The sequence below is a fragment of the Molothrus ater genome, chromosome 26 (genome assembly GCF_012460135.2).
Source record: "Molothrus ater isolate BHLD 08-10-18 breed brown headed cowbird chromosome 26, BPBGC_Mater_1.1, whole genome shotgun sequence".
Classification (NCBI taxonomy): Eukaryota; Metazoa; Chordata; class Aves; order Passeriformes; family Icteridae; genus Molothrus; species Molothrus ater.
The window spans coordinates 3518700-3540895 of NC_050503.2; the positions used below are offsets into that span (position 1 = coordinate 3518700).

General features: G+C 53.4%; 2 protein-coding genes and 1 non-coding gene across 3 annotated transcripts; 1 reads left to right on the forward strand and 2 right to left on the reverse strand.

The window, feature by feature from the left end:
- Window positions 1–728: 728 nt before the first annotated feature.
- Window positions 729–14318, reverse strand: MED16 (mediator complex subunit 16). The gene is made up of 15 exons (XM_036399558.2): window positions 14116–14318; window positions 13780–14026; window positions 13380–13487; window positions 12637–12806; window positions 11163–11594; window positions 9794–9899; window positions 9008–9163; window positions 7310–7521; window positions 5690–5896; window positions 5064–5274; window positions 4540–4673; window positions 3012–3204; window positions 2581–2797; window positions 2109–2192; window positions 729–1393 (listed from the first exon to the last, which is right to left on the reverse strand). The coding sequence occupies exons 2-15, from the start codon at window positions 13913–13915 to the stop codon at window positions 1267–1269; spliced, it is 2493 nt and encodes an 830-aa protein (XP_036255451.1). The 5' UTR covers window positions 13916–14026; window positions 14116–14318; the 3' UTR covers window positions 729–1266.
- Window positions 14319–14659: 341 nt separating this feature from the next.
- LOC118697175 (U6 spliceosomal RNA) lies at window positions 14660–14766 on the forward strand. Its single transcript, XR_004981731.1, has one exon. It is a non-coding gene; the product is annotated as a U6 spliceosomal RNA (small nuclear RNA).
- A 131-nt stretch (window positions 14767–14897) lies between these two features.
- Window positions 14898–22012, reverse strand: R3HDM4 (R3H domain containing 4). Its single transcript, XM_036399643.1, has 8 exons — window positions 21853–22012; window positions 19722–19876; window positions 19491–19609; window positions 18875–18998; window positions 18409–18494; window positions 16654–16739; window positions 16366–16421; window positions 14898–15753 (listed from the first exon to the last, which is right to left on the reverse strand). Exons 1-8 carry the CDS (start codon window positions 21894–21896, stop codon window positions 15650–15652), a joined length of 774 nt encoding a protein of 257 aa, XP_036255536.1. The 5' UTR covers window positions 21897–22012; the 3' UTR covers window positions 14898–15649.
- Between the last annotated feature and the right edge of the window lie 184 nt (window positions 22013–22196).

Here is a 22196-nt window from a genome sequence, read left to right on the forward strand (position 1 = left end):
AACCCCAAACCTGTTCTATGAGGAGCTCACAGAGGGCCCTGTTTGAGTTTTACTTACAGGGGAAAAGAGCCTTAATAAGGTGCAGTTTCCTAATTAGCCATTTGATTGTCCCTAATTAGCAGCAGAGCAGAGAGGGGGAGAGGTCTGTACAGCTCTTACAGCTTTGTGCAGTGAAACATTCACTGGAGTCGAGGGATGAACTCCGTCACCAGCTCCAGTTCTCAAGAATAATGAAATCATGGTTCCAGAGGGAAAGGAATGTACTAAAGCTGGCTCTTAAACGGTCTGTGGGGACCTGGAATTGCTGGCTGGGATGCAGCAGCAGAGAAAGCTCCAGGCTTTTCCCCCTCAGAGCTGAAGGAGCCGTGGGAGAGGAGAGGGCCCAGATCAGCCCCAGGGTGGCTCCTCGAGGTTGTGATTTCCTGCCCGGGGCAGCAGCAGCTGAGGGCAAGAATCTGAAAGGATTTTTGGCTGCAGCAGGAATGCTCCTCCTCTGGCACACTCAAGTGTCCAGCCTTGCTGAATCTGGAGGCTTGCACAACCCCAAGGATCTGATGTTTTTTCCTCGAGTGTCCATAAGGCAAACCTTGAAAACATCCATTTCCCTTCTCCTTTTTCCAATGATGGTGGTTCCTTTCCTGACAGATGTTCTGGCAGCCCTCCCATGGCCCCACTGCCCCGGCCCCACACTGGGCAGCCACGTCACACCACAGAAACAAAGCACTTGGTTCTGTACAAAATCAGGAGAATTTTTATTTACAACAGCAAGAGGCAAAGGCAGGATTCACTCCAGGCAGCAGTTCTCATATTCCTGCTCCCACCCAACACTGATGGGCACACAGGAGCCAGATCCTGTCTCAGGGATGAGTTTGCTGAGGGATCAGGAGTGCCCAGCCCATGCCTGGCACTGCCCAAGGCACAGGATGGATGTGAGGTACCAGCTGTGCCCCCCTCAGCTGGGACTTTGTTCTCACCAGCTGCCCCATCACCACCCTGCCCAGGCCAGGGCCCTGCTCTGCTGGCACAGACACAAAACACAGGCAGGCTCTCCCCTCCTGGGCCCCAAAATGATGGGGAAACCTCTGGCATTCCTTTCCAGCTCCTCCCTGGCAAGAGGCAGAGCTCCCTCAGCTCTGTTTTCCAGCACAGCTCAACCAGCAGCAGCTTTTCCAGCATGAGGGAGGGGAGCTGCCATTCCCTTGTCCCAAAACCTCCATGAAGGGAGCCCTGTGCAGCTCCTGGCCCTCACTGCACCCCAGGAAGGGCTCAGGAGTAGCTGAGGGGCATCTTCCTCCACAGCCCTCCACACAGGCAGTTCTTGATCCAGCGCTGCTCCCACTGCTTCACTGCTGTCACCTTGTTGGGTGACTTCAGCATGGTGACACAGCCACACCTGTGGGGACACAGAGGGTGCAGCCAGCCCAGGGGCAGTGCAGGGCCAGCACTGCTGGGGAGCTGCATGGACCACACAGGGATCTGGGGGGAAACCAGCTCCTGTCATCTGCACTGAGCACCAAAACCAGCTGAAACCAGCAAGCAACAATCCCACTGAGGGCTCTGCTGGAGCTGGAGCCTGGCAAGGAACAGCCCCAGCTGCTGTTTATACATGAAACAACTGACAGTCATCTCACAAAAATGATCTGCTACAGAGGCTTTCCATTAAAATCACTAATTAAAGCTAATTCAATCACATGACTTAGATGGATGTTTGTTCCCTGAGCCATTACCCTGCAATCCAGGCTCTCCCATGAGGGTGGATGAGTAGGGCAGCATGAAATGCAAGCCTGGTGGAAAGATGACCCCAAAATGGGGGCAAGGGCAGTGGGGAGATTCCTCCCTCCAGCCCTGCCATGACCACAAAGGTGTTTTAATTATCAGACTCACAGAATTGGGCTGTAAAGGAGCTGCTGCAGGGTCTCCTCCAAGCCAGATTACTTTGAGAGCTTTTTCTGATCTGTTTGATTTTTAACCCAAGGGCCAGGCTGACACTGACATGGGCATCTCAGGTTGGGGACACCTTAACCACAGCCCCAACCAGTGCCAGAGAGCTCCTGAAGGACACAGGACAGTCCAAATCCTGCCCAAGCTCCACTGCAAGTGCCACTTACCTGGTACAGGACTTGCATTCCTCTGTTGGGTATGCACCCAGGTGCAGCCGCCTCAGGTGGTCAATTTTGGGCTGTCCAGGGGCCCTGGGGAGGGAGAACAGGACTTTATCCTAGAGTCTCACTTTCCATCAGCTGCTCCCAGGACAGGGAGCTGCATCTCACTGGCCAATATGGCAGAGGTTCTGCCCACCTGCCCACCCAGCGCCACGAGATTCATGGTCACAATTAATCACATTAATTAATGGAGTTTTTCCCCCACCATTTGCTATCACTTTTCAGTACTTAAAATTCCCAGCCCATCATAAGCTGAGAAAGGAATTTGAGCAGAGAAGACAAACTGCTCTTGGGCCACAGCAGCAAGGAGACAAGCCAAACCTCAGAGCTGCCAAGACTCCTTCTCACTGTGCACTGACCCATTCCAGGGGTTTGTACCTGACAAACAACACCTTTGTATGGTTCCAGGGGTTTGTACCTGACAAAGGCATCAAACTGGGAAGAGACAGTGTGGCCAATGAGCCCGGGAGCCTTCCCAAACTGCAGCCTGACCAGCTGCTTGTTCTGCAGCTTGCTGATGATGCCATCGTTGATGGGCAGCCAGTCAATGTTGGGAATGAGCAGCTGGCTGGGCAGGAGGCAGCACTCATCGATCAGGGCATCATCGGGCTCTGTGATGTGATTTTCCTCACGACCTGCGTGGGAAATGAAGGAAAAAAACCCCTGTGACCTTTACATTTCCCCCTCAGAGCTCCAGAGAGCTGCGTGCAGCCTCCTCCTCCACTGCCAACTCAGCCTGGAAAACAATAACCTTGGCAGCTGCACTTGCCCTTTCTCAACGTGCCAGACCCCCTCGGAGTCACGTCCCACCCCGCTGCTGCAGGATTTACTGCTCAGGGCCACACTCACAGCACAGCCAGAGCTTGGTCAGGAGCCTGAAGAGCAGGGACATGCTGTCCTGGGTGTCTGAGGTTGCTGTGTACACGGGGAGGCAGCTGGGCTTCAGCAGCCCCCAGATGCGGATCACCACCATCAGCTCGCGGAACATGCCCAGGGAGGCGCCGTCGCGCAGGAAGCTGTGCCCAGGCCGCACTGGGGAGCCCTGTGGGGGGACAGAGGGGTGGCACCAGCCTAGGTGGGCTCACACCAGCCTGGGGAGGCTCACACCAGCCTGGGTGAGGCTCACACCAAGCTGGGTGAGGCCAGATCTGGTGCCAGATCAAGTAGACGAGGATCGCCAGAAACAGCGCCCCTCGGGTTTTTGTTTTGTTCTTAGTTCAGATTCCATCAGACAACTTCTACAAAACTCAAACAACTACATTATAACCACAGACAGACCTAACCATGATGTCTGGCTCCAGATCTAAACTCCTTACAGCCAGACTGTTAGCTCAGCTCCCTGGAAAAAGCATCACCATCCTCCAAATTTGTGTGTCAGGGAGCTGTTAGTGCTCTCTTCTCCTCCCTGGGAAAAGGCTCCATACTCTTTGTGTGACTTGCTTGATTAAAAGGTAAATTTTTAAAAATAAGAATGATGGGAAATAACTGATGAAGTTCCTCAGAGGAAGAGGTTATTCTGCCTGCAGACACCCAGATGGGGAATAAGCTTTTCCAGGAGAAGCCCTCTGCATGCAAGCTGAAGGGTTTCACCTGCCCCCATTCCCACTGAGGACATGCCAGCAGGCTGGCACAACTCAGCAGAGCTCTCAAAAGAAAGTGAGGTGTTGTGCAAATCCTGCAGCTTCTAAAGTGAGGGAAGATGGAGCTCACAGCAGCCCCAGCCACCACAGTGCATCCAGACAGCTCCTGCTTCCAGCAGCACACAGCTGATGCTGTGCTGGGGATGCTGGAGGGTCACCTGAAGGTGACACCTCTGCAGAGCTGCAAGAGGAGTGTGTGTGTGTCTCACTCCTTAGTGTTAGCTAAAGGAGCAAGAAGAAGCTGAGAAGCAAGAAGAGGCTGATAAGGAGATCTCCCCAAGGCTGTAACCAAGGAGACCAAGAGAAGTCAGGAATTGAAGAAAGATAAGAAGAGAACTTTGCAGCTGGACGCAGTATTTTTAAAAAGTTAGTTGAAGTCACTGGAACTTTTCACCAATAGTGTTATGTTGACTTATTGTGGCCAATAGTTAGGGTAGAAGAAGTATAAATAATTAGAAAGTGTATAAAAGGTCAGCCATGTTCAATAATAAAGAGTTGCCATCTGAGACTGCTTGTGGTCTCTGCTTTGTGTCCTGACCGCCTCGACAGCGACAGAGGAGTGTCCCCAAATCCCCCAGGTGCTGGTCACAGACCCAGATGGGCATGGAAAGGGCCATTCTCTAATTCTGCTGTTCCTTACTCCTGCCCAGTGCCTGTGCTGACAGGGACATGTGGCCTGTGTGCCCTGGCAAAGCTCCCCAGCACTGCCCATGGGTGTTTGTGCCCATGGGTCTCACCTGGTTGGGAAGGCTGGCCAGCAGGTAGAGCACAAAATCCCCCACCCACTGGATGAGCTGCTGCAGGGACTGCAATGTTGTCATCTCCAGGACAAACTCTTCTGTCTTCAGGTTAATCATCACCTTGTCAATGTCTGGAAAAGAACCAAGACATGGCCTGGCTCAGGAAAGATGGATCCAAACCTCACACCCTCCCTGTGGAGGTCACCCTTGTCCTCCTCCCCAAACCCAGGAGTTACTGAGAGGCTGTGACACCATGGGGAACAGCCCAATCCCAAAAACTGGGAATGCAGAGCAGGGTGAGTTACTGAGAGGATGTTACCACAGAGAACAGCCCAATCCCAAAAGCTGGGAATGCAGAGCAGGATGAGTTACTGAGAGGCTGTGACACCACGGGGAACAGCCCAATCCCAAAAGCTGGGAATGCAGAGCAGGATGACTTACTGAGAGGCTGTGACACCACAGGGAACAGCCCAATCCCAAAAGCTGGGAATGCAGAGCAGGATGCTCTGAGCAGTCAGTACCTACATCCGTGATCTTGGAGCAGATCTCGGTGAGCCGGTCCCCAGGGCTCTTGTCAGGGGTGTTGAGGAAATGTGGGCGCAGCAGAGACTTCAGGGTGCAGCTGATGGCAATGAGGAAGAGCTTGGCGTGGTAGTCACACACACGGGCGATGGTGCTGGAGGAGAGCTTGCACAGAGAGGCCTTCATGGCAACAATGCGTGTGGAGAGCACCTGAGCCACGGGGAAATGCAGCAAAAGGCACAAAAAAAGGCAGGAATTAGCATAAGCTCATTAGAGCTGCTGCTGCTGCTTTATTCTCTGCTCTCCCTTTCTGCTGCAGGAGTGACAGGAGCCATGCACGTGAGCGCTGTGCTGGGCACGTGCTGCTGCTCCCAGGAATCTGCCAAAAATAGATTTCACCATCTCACCCCAAGTTTCCAGCAGCTAAGACCCTGCTGATACCAGGAAAAGTGAATGCTGCTGCCATGGAAGCTCTTCCCAGCTCCATCACTGCCCCAGCAGGGCACTCAGAGAGCACAGCCAGCAATGTCCTGAGGACTGGCACTGGCTGCTCCCCTCTCCAAAGCCCTGAGCACCCCCATGCCCACCCTGGGGGTGAGCCCAGAGCCCCCACACACCCTCCCACCTGCTGCAGGGCTGCATTCTGACGCATGTACTCCTCGTGCAGCTTCTCCACCAGGTTCTGCACCATGCTGGGCTGGACGTGGAGCAGGATGTCCCACCAGTCGTAGCCAGTGACCATGCAGTACTCCAGCAGGAACAGCAAGTGCCTCAGGGACATGTTCATGTCCAGCACGTGGCCCATGGACGGGGAGATGCGGAGCATGCTCAGCTTGAAGGGAGGAACCAACCAGAAAATGGCTTCAGGAGTGTGGCATTGTCAGGGTCTTCCATGGCAGGAAGGGACTTATGAATCTGAATCCATGTTCTTAGAAGGCTAATTTATCATTTTATGTATAATAATAATAATAATAATAATAATAATAATAATAATAATAATAATAATAATAATAATAATAATAATAATAATAATAATAATAATAATAATAATAATAATAATAATAATAATAATAATAATAACGAAATATAATATATATTTATATAAATTATATATAATTTATATATAAATATAAATTAAATATATAACATAATATCACATTATATCATATATTATCATATTATAATATATTAATATAATATTATAATACCATATTATATCATAATATAATATAATATAATATAATATAATATAATATAATATAATATAATTTCACATTCTATTATATATTATTATATTATAATATATTAATATAATATTATAATACAATATTATATAATATCATAAGATATAATGTAATGTCATGTAATATAATATAATACAATACAATATAATATAATAATATTGTATTATATTACATATATAATATATATTAGAATGCTATACTAAAACGTTACCAAAGAATAGAGAAAGGATACTTACAGAAGGCTTAACAAGAATGATACTAATGAAAAACTCGTGACTTTTTCTAGAGTTTTGACACAGTTGGATGGTGATTGGTTTTTAAGTAAAAACAATTAACATGTTGGGTAAACAATCTCTAAGCTACATTCTAAACCAGCAAAACACAGGAGAAGTAAATGAGATAATATTTTTTTTTTCTTTGAGGCTTCTCAGCTTCCTAAGAGAAGAATCCTGGGCAAGAGGATTTTTCAGAAAATATGACTGTGACATCCCACAAAGCCACCACACAACATGGGGCCCAATGAAGCTCAATCCTGACCTAGTGACAGTTTCTGACACTGATGGGATACATCCCTTTCCAATATGGATCTCACCGCTGGAATTCCCAGTGTTTCCTGAGGAACCCTGGCATAAAATCAGCAGGATGGCTTCTGTGGCAGTGCTGGAAACAAAAGTTCTAATAAAAGGCAAAATAACTAAGCTCTTTACAGAGAAAAAACAAGCCAGGGCAAGAGGTTCTTGCTCCTGTTAAAACTCCTCACAAAAGCCATTAGTTATTTTATTCTCTTCTTTTTCTAATAGATTGTTCAGGTGGGAGTTTTTAGCTGTCCAATTGGCTATCTTAAAGTTTGAGGTGAAATCCCCAAGGTCCTATCAAGTGTCTTTTTACCTAACTGAAGAGAGAAACTTCCGGGCTTTTTTCCTTTTTGAGGAGAAAAAGGCCAATTCTGTCACTCCATCAACAGGAGTGACACATCCCTACATCCATAAGAGAGCACCAACCTTTCCATGACTGTCCACACCAGCCAGGGCCAGGGATGTCCAGGAGAGCTGCATGGCCTTGAAGTGCACCAGGGGCCCTGTGGTGCGTGGGCGTTTGAGGGCCGGCTCGTCCACGGGGCGCTGCGAGGAGGAGCCGTAAAACACAGCCATCATCTGCAGGGACAGCCTGTGCACGATGTGGACACTGCCATCGTGGAAAGCCAAGGCCAGGCCTGGGGACAGGAGATGAGTGAGGATGAGCAGACAGCTGCTCCCAGCGTGGCAGAGCCCTCGCCCAAAGCAGGGGCTGTATGAGTGTCAGGGTAGGATGGTTGGGATGGATGGAGATGAGAGGTCTCTGAAGCCAGGTTGTGGAATTTGGGGTTTATTGCAAAGAGGATCTGCTTGGAGCTGCCAGCCACAGCTCAGAGCAGGCCCCAGAGAAGTTAAGACAGGGGTAAAGAAGATGAGAGACAGAGAGAAGATGAGAGGATAAGAGAGCAAAGTTCCTATTCCAATACAATAAATCTTCTTCTGTGTTGAATATTGTAGTTCTCACGAACCAATCTAGTACAAGATACAAATCCTATAGCATTTCCATACAGCCTATAAAAATCACTACATTACCATACTGTGTTACATTTTAAACCCTAAAAACTCCTCTTTAGATCCCTTCTGCCAGGCTGGTAGGGTCTGCTCTGACCCTTGGATCTGCCTGCAAGCAGAGGGTGTTGTTCCATCAAAAGGAGATCACCTTCAGCCATCCACACCATTGTTTTCCAGTCATTCATTCAGTAACTAAGGGATCTCAAAGCTTGCTTTCATTTCAATCTCACTTATAGTTCCTATATTCTCAGAATCTTTTGCCAAGCAATCATATTTATAAGGCTTTCCTGTTTCATCTTCCCCAACAAGTGGCCACCACTGAAGCCCATGGAGAAGCCAAAGGGCTGGGGGCTTCTTGGGTTTCTGTGGTTGAGATGACCCCGAGGTATTAAAAAGTCTTTTTTCCCAGCCCCATGACCAAAGAAGAAGTCAGTTCTGCTTTTCAAGGTTGTTTTCTCTTATCTGTTCCATTCTTTCTCTGACCTGCTGAGATCTGTCCAGCAGGTCAGGCTGTGGCACAGTGCCTGCCCTTGGGGTGGTGTTTGCTTTTTATACTAAGAACTGTGTGTACTTTATTTACAATAATTTTCCAATACTTATCACCTATGTTAGACAGTCTGTCTCTGCTCTAAACCAATCCAGAAGTGCCACCATCACAGCAGGAGATGGAGGACAAGAAGAAGGAGAGAAGGACAGGACACATCCAGATTCCTCCATCCTGCTCTTGAATCCTCATTCTAAATCCCCAAAATTCTACTTTTTCACCCTGTGACAAATTCACTATCATTCTACTCAAACTCTTGTGGCTTGTAAATCTTCACACAAAGTTGGAAATTGTTTCCATGGGCTAAAATGGAAGGCACAGGTGGTTTTGACTCCATGCCAAGGTCTCTGAGCCTTTTGCCAGGGTCTCAAATCACCCAGGGCAGCCAGAGGAATGCGCTGGGTCCCAACAGAGCTCACAGAATTTCACAGCCTCTTCCCACAATGAGAAACACAACATTTAAAAGTTTTCCCTCAGCATTCCACGTGCTTTCCTTCAGCTACTGCTCAGGTGGTGAAATTTCAAGCAAAAGTGACATGTTTAGGACAAAGACAACAGGAACTCCTTACCCAGCCCAGGGAAGAACTTGGTGTCATTTGCCACCTTCAGGTCAGTGTTGGTCAGGGAGATTGGGAGCTTTGGCAGTGCCACAGCTGACACCCGGTCCAGGTCGTTGGTGGCAGACAGGATCCTCCACTTCAGGATCATGGGCTGCTTGTCTCCCACTAGCAAAGACCAAAAAAGCAAATTAGTGAGAATTCTGTCCCACAAAGATCAGAAAATCTGTCCCTCATTTCTGCCCCAAGCAGGACCACAGATCAGGACTGGCGTATTTCCCATATATTTCCCATACATTTCCCTCATAGTTCCCTATTTTTTTCCTGAATTATACCAACAACATGTTTTGCTAAATCTCTCTTGATGGAAGCTCTGCTGCGAGTGAGTAAGATCCTTACACACAATAATCCTTTATATTTCACCAAACAAACTGCCCTGATTAATTCTGTTTTATCTGAGATCAGTGAAGCCAGAGCAGGGGATTAATCCAGCTCTGCTGCTCAATCCTGGTCCTTTGGGAGCCTTTGCTCCACTGGTGGCAGGAAGGGCGGCTGCGCAGCAAAACACAAAAATTTATTTTAAAATCTTTTATGAAGTGAAAGCAACAACCAAACCCCTTCCTGGAAACAGCAACTTGCTGCCTATGATGCAAACAGACAGAATGGACTGAAAACACCTGAAAACAAGCATAAGATTCTGAATAATCACAAACATGGGGTAATGGATGTGAGAAACTGTGCTGTTTTTTGCCTCAGACCAAGCTCCTGTTCTTGAGAGTGCCCAGAGCAGACACTTACCCACAGGAGAGATTTGCTGGAAGATGTTGTTGACAGGCAGGCCCTCCTTCCTAAGGGACCAGCACTCCACAATGCTGTTGTTTTGGTTGGAAGCACAAAGCAGCACCTGTGGAACAGAGCCCCCCACCACAAACTTCACAACAGGGACAACACTGCCCTGGTCATTCCCACCCTCCATTTCCAGGGTCCTGCTCCACCAGCAGAAAGCAGAGGATCAAATCAGTGGGAAGTGAGGTGAATTAGGGTTCCAGCTGCACCAAAAGGACAACTAGGAATGCCAAAGGTATTGCAGGACGTGCTGGTCACCTCCAGAGCCTCTGAGGAAGGCCAGGAGGATCAAAGAGCAGCTGCCCACTGTAGCCACATTTCTCCTCACAGAGAAAAGCAAGGCACAATTCGTCACAAGGATTTCTGAGATTCACATTCTCTGAACCTCAGAGAAAGGAAAACCACAATTTTTATCTCATTTGCTGTGCAAAAGTAGAATGCAATATGGAGACTGTTTACCCAAAGTGATGGTGTTTTGTTTCCTTGGCCTATCAGGGCCAAGAAAGTCTGTGTGTGTGTGTGTGTGTGTGTGTGTGTGGTGACTGTCTGGGTAGTTGTGTGAGAGTTGAGTGCTTGGCAGGTTCAGTTTAGATGTACAGAATAATATAGTATAGAATAAAGTAATTAATTAGCCTTCTGATATCAATGGAATCCTCCTCATCATTCGTCCTTCGTCAGGTGCAAAAATATCCACGACAGAGGAGCAAAAATATCCATTATAGCAGAGCAAAAATATCCACTATAGAGGAGAAAAATATCGACTATAGAGGAGGAAAAATATCCACTATAGCAGAGCACAAATATCTACTATAGGGGAGCAAAAAATATCCACTATAGGGGAGGGAAAATATCCACTATAGGGGAGGAAAAATATCCACTAGAGGGGAGGAAAAATATCCACTAGAGGGGAGCAAAAATCTCCACTAGAGGGGAGGAAAAATATCCACTAGAGGGGAGGAAAAATATCCACTATAGGGGAGCAAAAATATCCATTATAGCAGAGAAAAAATATCCACTATAGAGGAGCAAAAATATCCACTATAGGGGAGTGAAATATGCACTATAGAGGAGCACAAATATCCACAATAGGGGAGCAAAATATCCACTAGAGGGGAGCACATATATCCACTATAGGGGAGCAAAAATATCCACTATAGGGGAGCAAAAATATCCATTATAGCAGAACAAAAATATCCATTATAGCAGAGCAAAAATATCCACTATAGGGGAGCGTAATATGCACTATAGGGGAGCACAAATATCCACTACAGAGGAGCAAAATGTCCACTAGAGGGGAGCACCAATCTCCACTCCAGCCCACCTGCTCTGACATGTCCCGAGCCAGGAATTTCAGGTGGGTGATGGCCGGGTACTTGTCCTTGCGCGCGGGGTCGGTGGTGCAGCGCATGAAGAGCGAGGGCAGGATCTCGGTGTCAATCTTGCACTTCTCGTTCACCACGCTGACACAAACCTTGTAGAACTGCACAGGGGAGGTGCTGCTGCCATCAGATGTGGCCACCACGATGTTGCCCCCGCCTGTGAAGGCGACGTCGGCCAAGGCCACGCGGCAGCGGAGGCGGCAAAGGCTCTCGGTGGCCGTCAGCACCTGCCCGTTGGGCTTGAGGAGGGACACGGTGACCAAGCCACTGATGGTCACAGCAATCCAGCCCTCCATGGGCTTCCCACCAAACAGAGTCAGGGATGGAGAGAATTTCACCCGGGAAAACTTCTCGCCGAAGTTCGAGGCTCCAGACTGGAAGAAAGGTCAAAAAAATGTAAGCGCTCGCAGCCAAAATTAGAAAAAAGTAATTAATTAGCGTTCTGATATCAATGGAGTCGTCCTCATTATTCCTCCTTCGTTGGGAGCACAAATATCCACTATAGGGGAGCACAAATATTCACTATAGGGGAGCAAAAATATCCACTATAGGGAGCACAAATATTCACTATAGGGAGGAAAAATATCCACTATAGGGAGCACAAATATCACTATAGGGTGATCAAAAATATCCACTATAGGGAGCACAAATATCCACTAAGGGTGAGCAAAAATATCCACTATAGGGAGCACAAATATCCACTACAGGGAGCAAAAATATCCACTATAGGGAGCACAAATATCCACTATAGGGAGCACAAATATCCACTATAGGGAGCACAAATATTCACTATAGGGGAGCAAAAATATCCACTATAGGGAGCACAAATATCCACTACAGGGGAGCAAAAACTGGAAAAACAAGAGAGCCCAGAGCACAAACACAGGCAGGATCCTGAGCTCTCTGCCAACATCTGAGCCAGACTGTCACTGTCATCTTTTCTGAAAAACCCTCTTTGCCCAGGATTTTCTCCTGGAAAGCTGAGAAGCCTCAGTTTCTCCCTGTTTTGCTGCTTTGGAATGTGGGCTGGAGATTGTTTATCCAAACATGTGAATTGTTTTAACTTAATGGCCAACCATGGCCAGCTGTGTCAGACTCTGAGTCAGTCAGGGGTTTTTATGATTCATTCCTGTTAAACCTTCTGAGGTTTCCTTTTCTGTATTCTTTAGTATAGTGAGAAGGAAAGAGAAGAGAAGAGAAGAGAAGAGAAGAGAAGAGAAGAGAAGAGAAGAGAAGAGAAGAGAAGAGAGAGAAGAGAAGAGAAGAGAAGAGAAGAGAAGAGAAGAGAAGAGAAGAGAAGAATAAATCAGCCTTCTGAGAACATGGAGTCAGATTCTCATCTCTTCCCTCGTCTGGGGGGATCCTCACAAAGACCACAGAATTCCAGCCCAGATCCCTCAGGAAGCTCAGACAAACCTTCTCCACGTGCAGAGCCAGCTTGACACCGTTGTGCAGCCAGGACAGGGCCACCACAGGGTCCCCTTCCACCACGCTGCCCACTGTGTTCTCCCAGCTGTTGGCCAGGTGATCTGTCATGCTCCAGCACTTGATGTGGCCATCAGCATCTGCTGAGAGCAGCCTGGAGCCTGTGACAATGACACTGCGTGAGAACAGGGAGAGCAGCCAAAAGTCCCCAAGGAATTGCACCCCATCCCTTTGGGACATGCACAGGAGGGGTGGGACACAGTGACAATGACACTGAGAATAGGGGGAATGGCCAAAACCCCCCAAGGAATTGCACCCCATCCTTTGGGACATGCACAGGAGGGTGGGACACAGTGACAATGACACTGCATGAGAACAGGGGAAACAGCCAAAACCCCACCAGGAACTGCACCCCATCCCTTTGGGGTGGAACACAGTGACAATGACACTGAGAACAGGAGGAATGGCCAAAACCCCACGAGGAATTGCACCCCAGTGCTTTGGGACATGCACAGCAAGGGTGGGACATGGTGACAATGACACTCTGTGAGAACAGGGAGAGCAGCCAAAACCCCACCAGGAACTGCACCCCATCCCTTTGGGCTGGGACACAGTGACAATGACACTGAGAACAGGGGGAACAGTCAAAACCCCCCAAGGAATTGCACCCCATTGCTTTGGGGCATGCATAGCAGGGCAGGGACACGGTGACAATGACAGAGAGCCCAGCCCACCTGACTGATCCCACTCCAAACACGTGATGACTTCAGTGTGGCCCGAGTTGACAGAGTAGACGTCCCAGGGGTGCTCGGTGTCGATGATATGGACCATATGGGTGAGATCTGTGTGAAGAGAGAAGTGATTCTTGTCCCTTGGCACTGCTGCTGAGCCTCAGGTGATGCAGGGAAAACATAAAATATTTTATAGAAAATTTATCATTTATAGAAATGATTTGGGGTAGTGCTTGGTCCTGGTTTAGGGGAACCAAACCCACTCCAGGGAACAAACACAGAGGCTGAAGGATGGAAGGAAAAGGAGGAGAGCAGCATCCAGGGGCAGGGCAGAGCTCCGGCCCAGCGGATCCCGGCCTCTCCCGGGAGCACCGGGAGGGATTTCCCGAGGGGCTCTCGGTACCTTTCTCCTCCTCATTGCGGAGGTCCGTGGTGAAGGCGATGAGGTTGCGGCAGGACCAGGCGCACACCAGGGGGATGGAGGGGCAGTGGTTGCTCTTGGGCTTCTTCTCCCACTCGCACACGTAGGCCAGGTCCATCCCGCCGGCCCGGACGGGACACCGGGGACGGGACACCGGGGACGGGACACCGGGGACGGGACACCGGGGACGGGACACCGGGGACGGGACACCGGAGAGCCTCGGTCCTGCCTGGGGGCGACACAAAGCCGGTCACACCGGACACCAGCCGCAAGGGCCACAACGGGAGGCACAGGACACGGGTGGGGACAACCCCGTACCGGGAGAGACCCCGGCGGTACCGGGGGGAGGCGGAGGGAGCGGTCCGCGGGTACCGAGCCTACGGCGGGTGGGAGGGTCCCGGGGCCGGACACAGGGAGGTGCCGGAGGGACACGGGGAGATGCCAGAGGTTCCCGGGGCTGACGGGAAGGTCACAGGAGGGACCTGGGCCCGGTCACAGGCGGCTCCCGGGGGTCCCGGTCCCGGTCCCGCCTCACTCACCGGCGCCCGCCACTCCTCAGGACCCCGGTGCCTCCGCGGGCTGCCCGTGCCGCGCCTGCGCCGCGCGCTCAGGCACTGCCGCGGACACCCTCAGAGAGCTAATTAGCATAACAAACTACCCAGGAGCCACCGGGCAGAATAGCAAACATAGCCGGAGTATTTCTGAAATTTTGGTAAACTCTGAGGAAAACGACGAGTGAAACGTTGCGGAATAATTGAGGGGGCACATTATGCGTTCAATACCAAACTACACTGTAGTCACCGTATGGTGATTGAGTTGGGTCTCTAGGCCTTTAAATACCCTTGTGGGTGTCCTGTAATTCGTGCTCGCTTCGGCAGCACATATACTAAAATTGGAACGATACAGAGAAGATTAGCATGGCCCCTGCGCAAGGATGACACGCAAATTCGTGAAGCGTTCCATATTTTTTGCACCTCCCCACACCCACATTTTCCATCCCGTGCCCAACCGCCTGCGCTGAGACCCCCAAACCTCCTCCTCCCCCTCATCCTCCTCGTCCTCTTCCTCATCCTCATCCCCACGGAGACACAGAGCCGGAGCAGGGGAGCACCGTTTTTATTGTTGCTGAACCAGCGAAGGAGGCGCGAGGGGCTCCCCTGGGTCTGGGGGTGCCCGCGGTTAATGGCAGTCGGTGTCATCGTGGGACAAGAGCAACCAGCAAAGATTTCCCTGCGAGCACCCCTTGGCACATAGAGGGACCCCCAAAATGCCCCGTGGAAAAGCAGAGCCCCAAAGGGGGCTGCACCCCTCCAGCACACACACATGTAAATACACACACACACACACACACACACACACACACGTGATAAAAAACACAAGCTATATTACACTTAAAAACAGCCCCGTTCTGCAGGCTGTGGGGTAAAAAGCACCCGGAGCTGCCCACACCCCGCCCTGGCCGAGCCCCCGGTGGGCGCGGGGCTGCGGGAGGGAACGCGGCAGCCCCGGGGCTCTTCCGCCGGCTCAGCGATTGCTCAGCAGCCGCCGGGAGCTGTTTCACCGCAGAAAAATCTGGACCCAAATCACCCCACGGAGGGAGGCTGGCCCCGCCTGATTCTTTTTAAAAAACACCTGGGTTATAAATAGACACACAAACAGTTCCAGGAGGGCTGTGCGGGGAGCAGGGAGGGCGAGAGGCACCTGCTCTGCACCCATTGCCCTGCTGCCAGCACAGCCAAGGGCACAGCCACAAACCCCCGGCCTGGAGCGGCTGCTGGAGCAGGGGAAGGGCTGAGGAAGGTCCGGGAGAGGCTGCAGAGGACACAGGAGGGGCAGGGCAGCTGTGGGGGCATCAGCTCATCTGGCCCAGGTAGTCTGAGAGCAGCAGCTCCGGGGGCAGGAACACGCGGTGTTTGTTGCTCACTTTCATCTGGCGCTTCCCTTCGATGTCCGAGCCTGTGGGTGGGATGGAGAGGTCAGCACAACCCTGCTCCCCCCTCTCAGGGGTGTCCAACAGGCCCTCCCAGGCCTCCCCTCCTCTCCCTGGGGCTCGTGGTGAGCACAGGCTCCCCTGTTTTCTGTGCCCTCCATCCTGGGGCTCGCTCTCCCCATCATTAACACTCAGGCTGATTGCCACAATTGGTTCCTAATGAATCAGCAGAGCCTCCTCTGGAGGGATGGAGCCTGATTCCATCCCTGCCTTGGCAACAAAACCTTTGGGGATGCCCAGGGCAGCACGGCTGATCCCTGGGAGGAGGAAGCAGCTGCAGGAGAGGGAACCCCGTGAGCAGATTCTTGCTTTGGACCACCCAAATTTCCCCTCAGAGCCAGGTCTGGCTGAGCTTGGTCACCACTGGGGCTGCCCAGGGAGCTCAGGGCATTGCTGGGGAGGAAGCAGAAGGGGTGGGACCGCGGGGTTATCTCTGAGCCCCAGGGCGAGGTGGGGCCCACAGGAGGAAGGGAGGAAAAAGGCTGAGCTGGAGAGGAGAGATAGTGATGGAGGGAAAAGGGAAAAACAACAACAAAATGGAAACCAAAACTAAAACCAAGCAGACATAGGGCTCTTACTGGCAGAGACGAGATCCATGTACTGGCAGAGTGCGTGGAGCAGGAGCCTCTCAAAGCTGGGGGAGAGGGGACAGCGTTAGAGCCTGACCTGTGTGTCCCTGCCCTGCATCCTCCCGGGGACACACAGAGCAGAGGGGGAGCACAAAGTGCCCCAAGGCCCTGCCCAGGCATCCCCAGGTGCCTCCCACCCACCAGGCCAGGGGGAGACCCAGCCCCAGGGGTGTCCTGTGCTCCCAAATCCCCTCTGCAGTCTGGGGCAGCCCTGGGGGCACAGGGATGGGGAAATACCTGTTATCCATCAGGGCTGTGTACACAGAGTGGGGGGTGACAGAGAAGAAGGCCAGCAGCTCCTCCTCCAGCCCCTCCAGCGTCCCCTGTGAGGAGAGGCAGGAACTCAGTGAGGAAAGGACGGTGGTGGCACAACTGATTCCCCAGGATTTACTGCCAGCAGCTCCTGGGCAAGCTAATTGAACGGGAGACAGCAGGGAGAGGAGAAATCTCCCATCTCCAGCCCCTGAGGCAGGGAAGGATCCAGCTCCTGCCAACTCCACGCTGTGTGTGCCAAGGGCTGGCACCATCCCTGGTGCTCACAGCCAACAGGCAAAGCTCAGTGCTCTGCAGAGCTCTGTGACCTCAGAGACACAGAGCAGCACACTGAAGGCAAACAAGGCAGCGGGCAGGAGGAGCCCAGGCTGCACTGAGAGGCTCTAATTAGCACCAGGAAAAAACAAACAGAGCCCCACAGAGCACAGGGAGGCAGCACCCCCAGGGATGGCAGAGAAAGTGCAGGGCTGCATTCACCTCCCTCCTTTTACCCCCTTTCAAAATACACCAGAGTTGCCCCAAATAACCTTATGTGGGCCACTGTGAAGACCCCAAAGGCTCCACTGCTGTCCCCGTCCACAAACACGCCCCGTTTCACCTCTCACCTGCTGTCACTGCACAGAAACTGGGAGACAACCACTAAAAAAAGCCCTGTAAGTGCCAGAAAAATCTGAACTGAGCCAGGAAAACCCCATGTGCTGGGAGCTGGATGTGTGTCTGCAACACGAGCACGTTCCCAGGAGCTGCTCTGAAATGTGGCACGAGGTCAGGGCACAGCTCTGGGCTGTGCAGGGACCCCTGGCAGCCCCCCCTGTTGTGGTGGCACTTCAGGGTTTGCCTCAGACACCCCGGGTTTCTCCCTGATGATTCCCTCCCAGGTGTGTCAGTCTCCTCTCCTTTCCCCTCCCAGCACTGTCTGTCAGTCCTGGCATTCCAGAAGGGATTGGCAGATCCAAAGGATGCCCTCTACCCCTGGGGGGCATTGGGCCATCCAGGTGTCCTTTGTCCCTTTGTCCCTCCCCTCCTGTCCCTGCTTGGTGGCTCCCTGCCCCTTCCCTGCCCCTCTCCCCGGGGTTAAAGGAGCAGCAGCCACGGGCTCAGGGAGTTCTGTTGGAGCTGGTGCTGCATTCAGAGGCCAGAATAAAGCTCTGGATCCAAACCCTCCATCAGAACCGACTCCTTTCCTTCACCATCACCTCAAAGCTTCTCCACAGAGGGAAACCTGAGGAGCAGCCCCTGTTATGGGGGGAAGCTCCATCCCAGCACCACCAGAGCTCCTGCAGGCCTGGACTTGTCTGCAGGGCCCAGCTGCAGCACCCAGGCAGCCAAAAGTGTCTGTGGGGTGAAACACCACACACCCAGCCAGGCAAAAGTGTCTGTGGGGTGAAACACCACACACCCAGCCAGCCTGAAGTGTCTGTGGGGTCAAACACCACACACCCAGCCAGGCAAAAGTGTCTTTGGATAAAACACCACACACCCAGCCAGCCAAAAGTGTCTGTGGGGTCAAACACCACACACCCAGCCAGCCTGAAGTGTCTGTGGGGTCAAACACCACACACCCAGCCAGGCAAAAGGGTCTGTGGGTGAAACACCACAGTTGCCGCTATTTGGTCAAGCAGCAAGGGCCAGACAAGCTCAGGCAGGTCCTGTCCACAATATTGGTAATAATTCCAATAGCCCCAGCCCTGCTGTGCCAGGCTGTCATCCCCAGCTCACCATGGGGATCCTGCCCCGCTTGAGGGTGGCGCGCAGGCGGCGGCTGATGCGCTGGAAGCACTCCTGGGGGGTGTAGGCAGGGAGCTCTGCAGGAGGGAGAAGGGATTTAGGCACAGCTCACAGCTCCAGAGCTCGCGGGGTCACTTTTTGGGAGGAGCCAGTGTCCCCCCAGCTGCCACACAGGGCTCCCTTTACAGTCACCCCTAAAGCAGCAATGCCCTCCCCAGCACAGGGGGTTTGGGGGTGGCTGTGCCCATCATCTCAGCCACTTCTGGCTCCCAAAAAACCCTCCCTGGTCCATGGTGGGGGTCTGCAGGCATAACCCACCCCCCCTTGCCACACCCATGGCGTGGGCTCAGGCATCCCCTGGCCCCACCACAGACTGGGAGTGGGTGCAGCCCTCCCAGAATGTACACAAGGAAGGAAAGGGAGAGGCTGTCCCCACCCTGCCTTCCCCTCCCAGCACCTTTCCACTTGTCTTCATTCTTGACAGGCAGCTTCCTCCTGTGCTTCTTCCTGGCCTCCTCCTCCAGGTAGAGCAGGACCCTCTCCTGCTCTTCTCCCGAGCGGTTCATGAAGTCGTTCCAGATCTGACAACAGAAGCCACCGAGCCCCACTGCAGAGGTCTGGGGGGGCACCTGGCTACCCAGGGCCCTTTCCCACACCCCACGAGCCCCCTCCTCACCCTCTCATCCCCAGGGATGGCCCTGAGTGTGGCCCTGTCACACCAGGGAGAGGCCACATTTCAAAACACCCAGTGACAGGGTCAGTGTTAGGCAATGGGGGTTTGGCAAGGGGCTTGTGCAGGAGGAAGAGCTGCAGCTCACCAGGCACTCACTGCCCTGCAGCCACAACTCTCCAGCAGAGGACCTGCCTGGAAATTCCCTCATCCCATGGGCCCCAGGAGCCCATCACCCCTTGGCACACACGGCAGCAGATCCCACAGATCCCACCCTGACACCAAACCAAGCAGAAGCTGCAGTGCAGCAGCTCAGGCCAGGGAGGCAGAGGGATGCAGGAGTGCACTACAACCATGCCATGCCATTCCAGTGTCCCCAAGGCAGCAGGGTGGCTGTACCCACCTCCACATAGGTCTCATTGTTACAGGCCTCAGTGAAGATGCTGGGGGTGGCAGAGTGGGTGAGCTCTCCCTCGTCGCTCCCGCACTCATCCTGCTCCAGAAGCGTCATCAGGTAACGAGCTGGGGCCAAGAGCAAAGCCTCAGAGGGGGGAAGCACCTCCAGAGAGGCTCCTTGCCCCCAGAACAGCTCAGGGGAGGTTGCCCTGGGGAAGAAACCCTGCCTGGCCCTTACTGTTCTCCAGCCTCTGGAGGCTCTTGCGGCCCTTGGCCCTGGGGATGAGGTCGGAGTTGCGGATGGCTTTGTTGATGTAGTACTGCTTCCTCTTGGACGGAGAGAAACGCTTGGAGGGAGAGTCCTGCAGCAGGGGCAGGCAATCCTCGATCCTCCTGGGGGACACAGCAGCAGGAGTGAGCCCACCCGAGGGCTCTGGGGCAGCCAGGGCAGCAGGGAGATGGGGCACCAGAGCATCATCAGCACCAGTGTTACTGCAACACATCCTCCCACGGGACCTGTCCCCCTCGGGTCACTGTGACCTCCGAGGTGCTCAAAGCAGCTGTGTGTCAGCACTGGGAGGGCCAGGTAATTAACCTGGGTAATTAACCTGGGCAATTAAGCGTGCCACACAGGAAGCAAAGCGATGGATCCATCCCTGCTGCACCTCACGCTCAGCGTGGTCCTGAGTGGGTTGGCACTGACCCTGCCACTCTTTATTGAGGGCGGCAGGAACACCACCCCAGCCTGGCACTGCCAGCTCCTGGGGGCACCCAAAGGTGCTCTGCTCACCACACAGTCAGGGTGTTGCTTAGTCACAGGCACAGCTGAGGAATGACCATAAAACTGAGGCATTTTATGGGAAAATGAAGCCACACCACAAGCGAGAAGCTGGCCGGGCGCTGAACGCAACTGCTCAGGTTTCAAAGTTTACTAAACACCAAAGACAGGAAGTTTCACTGCCTTCACTTGCGAAGAAGCTTCCCCTCAGGGTTGTGTGGGTTTCCTTTAGCCCAGCAGAAGGTGGGGGAGAAAATCACCACCCCTGAAACAACGCCCAGGACTGTCCATCCAGGACGAGGAGCTGCCCAGAGTCACCACTGTCTCCACTGCCACGGCCTTGCTCCATCCTCAGGGCCATGTCCCCACTGTGTCCCCTCCTTTCCAGCATTCTGGGAGCCCCAGTCCTGCAATCAGGTCCTGACAGAGGCGATCTGGGCACAGGGCAGAGCAGGTTGTGCTGTCCGATTGCAGCCCGGGCTAACAGCCAGCTGCTCACCCTCGCCAAAACCTTGATTTTTTTTTTTCCCCTTTGCCTGCATGGGGGCAGTGATACAGTCTTGGCTGCTGATGGGGGCGTATAAAAACAACCACTGGAGAGAAAACCGAGGCAAAGGTGGGCTTGGAAAGAATAAAAGAGACTCAGGTATCAAGGCAATGCCCAGAGGACGGGTGGGGAGCAGTAACCCAACCCGCCACAGCCAGCAACCAGGGCTGGTGGATCAAGTTGTGATACAAAGACGGTTACAAAAACCTGAATAAACAGAGGGAGTCACCTTACACTGGCCCCAGCTCGGGGGTTTGAGTACACAGCTGCGAGCCCGGCGCTCCCTGGCGTGTCAAAACCCGGGGTCAGCAGGGTGGGAGCACCCCCGGGACGCCCCGAGCGCCGTGGCTGGGAGGGGAACAGGCTGAGCCACACTTTGCTCCCTTCCTGCAGCCTCCAGGGCCGTTCGTGGCTGCCCTGGCACCCGGCACTGCCACGTCTGCCCTGGCGCTGCCACCTCCGCCCGGTGCCAGCCTGGAGGGAGGTTCACAGGGGACAGTGACCTCGGGACAGCCACCCGAGCCAGAGCAGCACCCTCTGAGCCAGGGTGCCGTGCCAGGCTCATACGGGACGCCAGGAGGGATCGTTCAAACCGTGACCCCGGGACAATGGGCCTGACAGACAGACAGACAGACAGACTCCTGCCTTCTCCTCCTGTCCCAGGGAACAGCGCCTGGAAGGGGAACTCGTTCTCTGCCGGGGGATTTCGGAGCTATTCCTGTCACTGACCCTTGGGCAGCAGAACGTGGCAGAGCAAAGTCGTTCCGCAGCTCCGTCCCGAGCCCCCGGTACACCCGTGCAGGAGCGGGGGGCTCCAGCCCAGCCCCGGTGACCGGGAGCACCGTGACCTCCAGGGGATAAACGCTAATTATAAGGCTCATTATGCCGGTGCCGGGCTCCGCTCTGGCACCGCCGCCGGGCCCGGGGAGCTGGGGACGGGCTGTCCCGGGAGGCGCCGCCGCTCCCCGCCCGCACCGACAGCCCGGGGGGCTCCTGCCCGGCCCGACCGCCCCACGGCCCGCCCGGCCCCGGGCCCGCACTCACGGGAACGGCTCCTCGGGGCCCGCGCCGCCCCGCAGCACCACCATGGCGCGCCGGGACTGGGATCGGAACCGGGACGGTGACCAGAACCGGGACCGGGACCTCCCTCCGCCTCCTCCACCCCCGGCCCGCACCGGCGGCACCGGGCCCGGCACCGCCCGCTGGAAGTGACGTCACGGAGGCGGGGGCACGGGAACCCCGCCCCGGGCGTCGCGGGAGGTGGGGCACCGGGGGTGCTTCGGGGAGCCCCTGGAACCGGGGCTCGACGGCTGCCGGACCCCATTAACCCCGCGTGAATCCCTGTTGTCCCCCCGATAGCTCCCCCGTTAATCCCCGTGAACCTCCAG

What these genes read in the sequence shown, in the direction of transcription:
- MED16 (XM_036399558.2), bottom strand. Translation starts at nt 13,915, where the DNA reads ATGGACCTGGCCTACGTGTGCGAGTGGGAGAAGAAGCCCAAGAGCAAC. An exon ending in CTCCAAGATCACGGATGTAG is followed by an intron (nt 4,674 to 5,063) that starts GTACTGACTGCT and finishes GTTCTTTTCCAG; the next exon opens with ACATTGACAAGGTGATGATT. An exon ending in TGGCCAGCCTTCCCAACCAG is followed by an intron (nt 3,205 to 4,539) that starts GTGAGACCCATG and finishes GTCCCCCCACAG; the next exon opens with GGCTCCCCAGTGCGGCCTGG.
- R3HDM4 (XM_036399643.1), bottom strand. Translation starts at nt 21,896, where the DNA reads ATGGTGGTGCTGCGGGGCGGCGCGGGCCCCGAGGAGCCGTTCCC. An exon ending in AGCGGGGCAGGATCCCCATG is followed by an intron (nt 16,740 to 18,408) that starts GTGAGCTGGGGA and finishes CTCTCCTCACAG; the next exon opens with GGGACGCTGGAGGGGCTGGA. An exon ending in CATGGATCTCGTCTCTGCCA is followed by an intron (nt 15,754 to 16,365) that starts GTAAGAGCCCTA and finishes TCCCACCCACAG; the next exon opens with GCTCGGACATCGAAGGGAAG.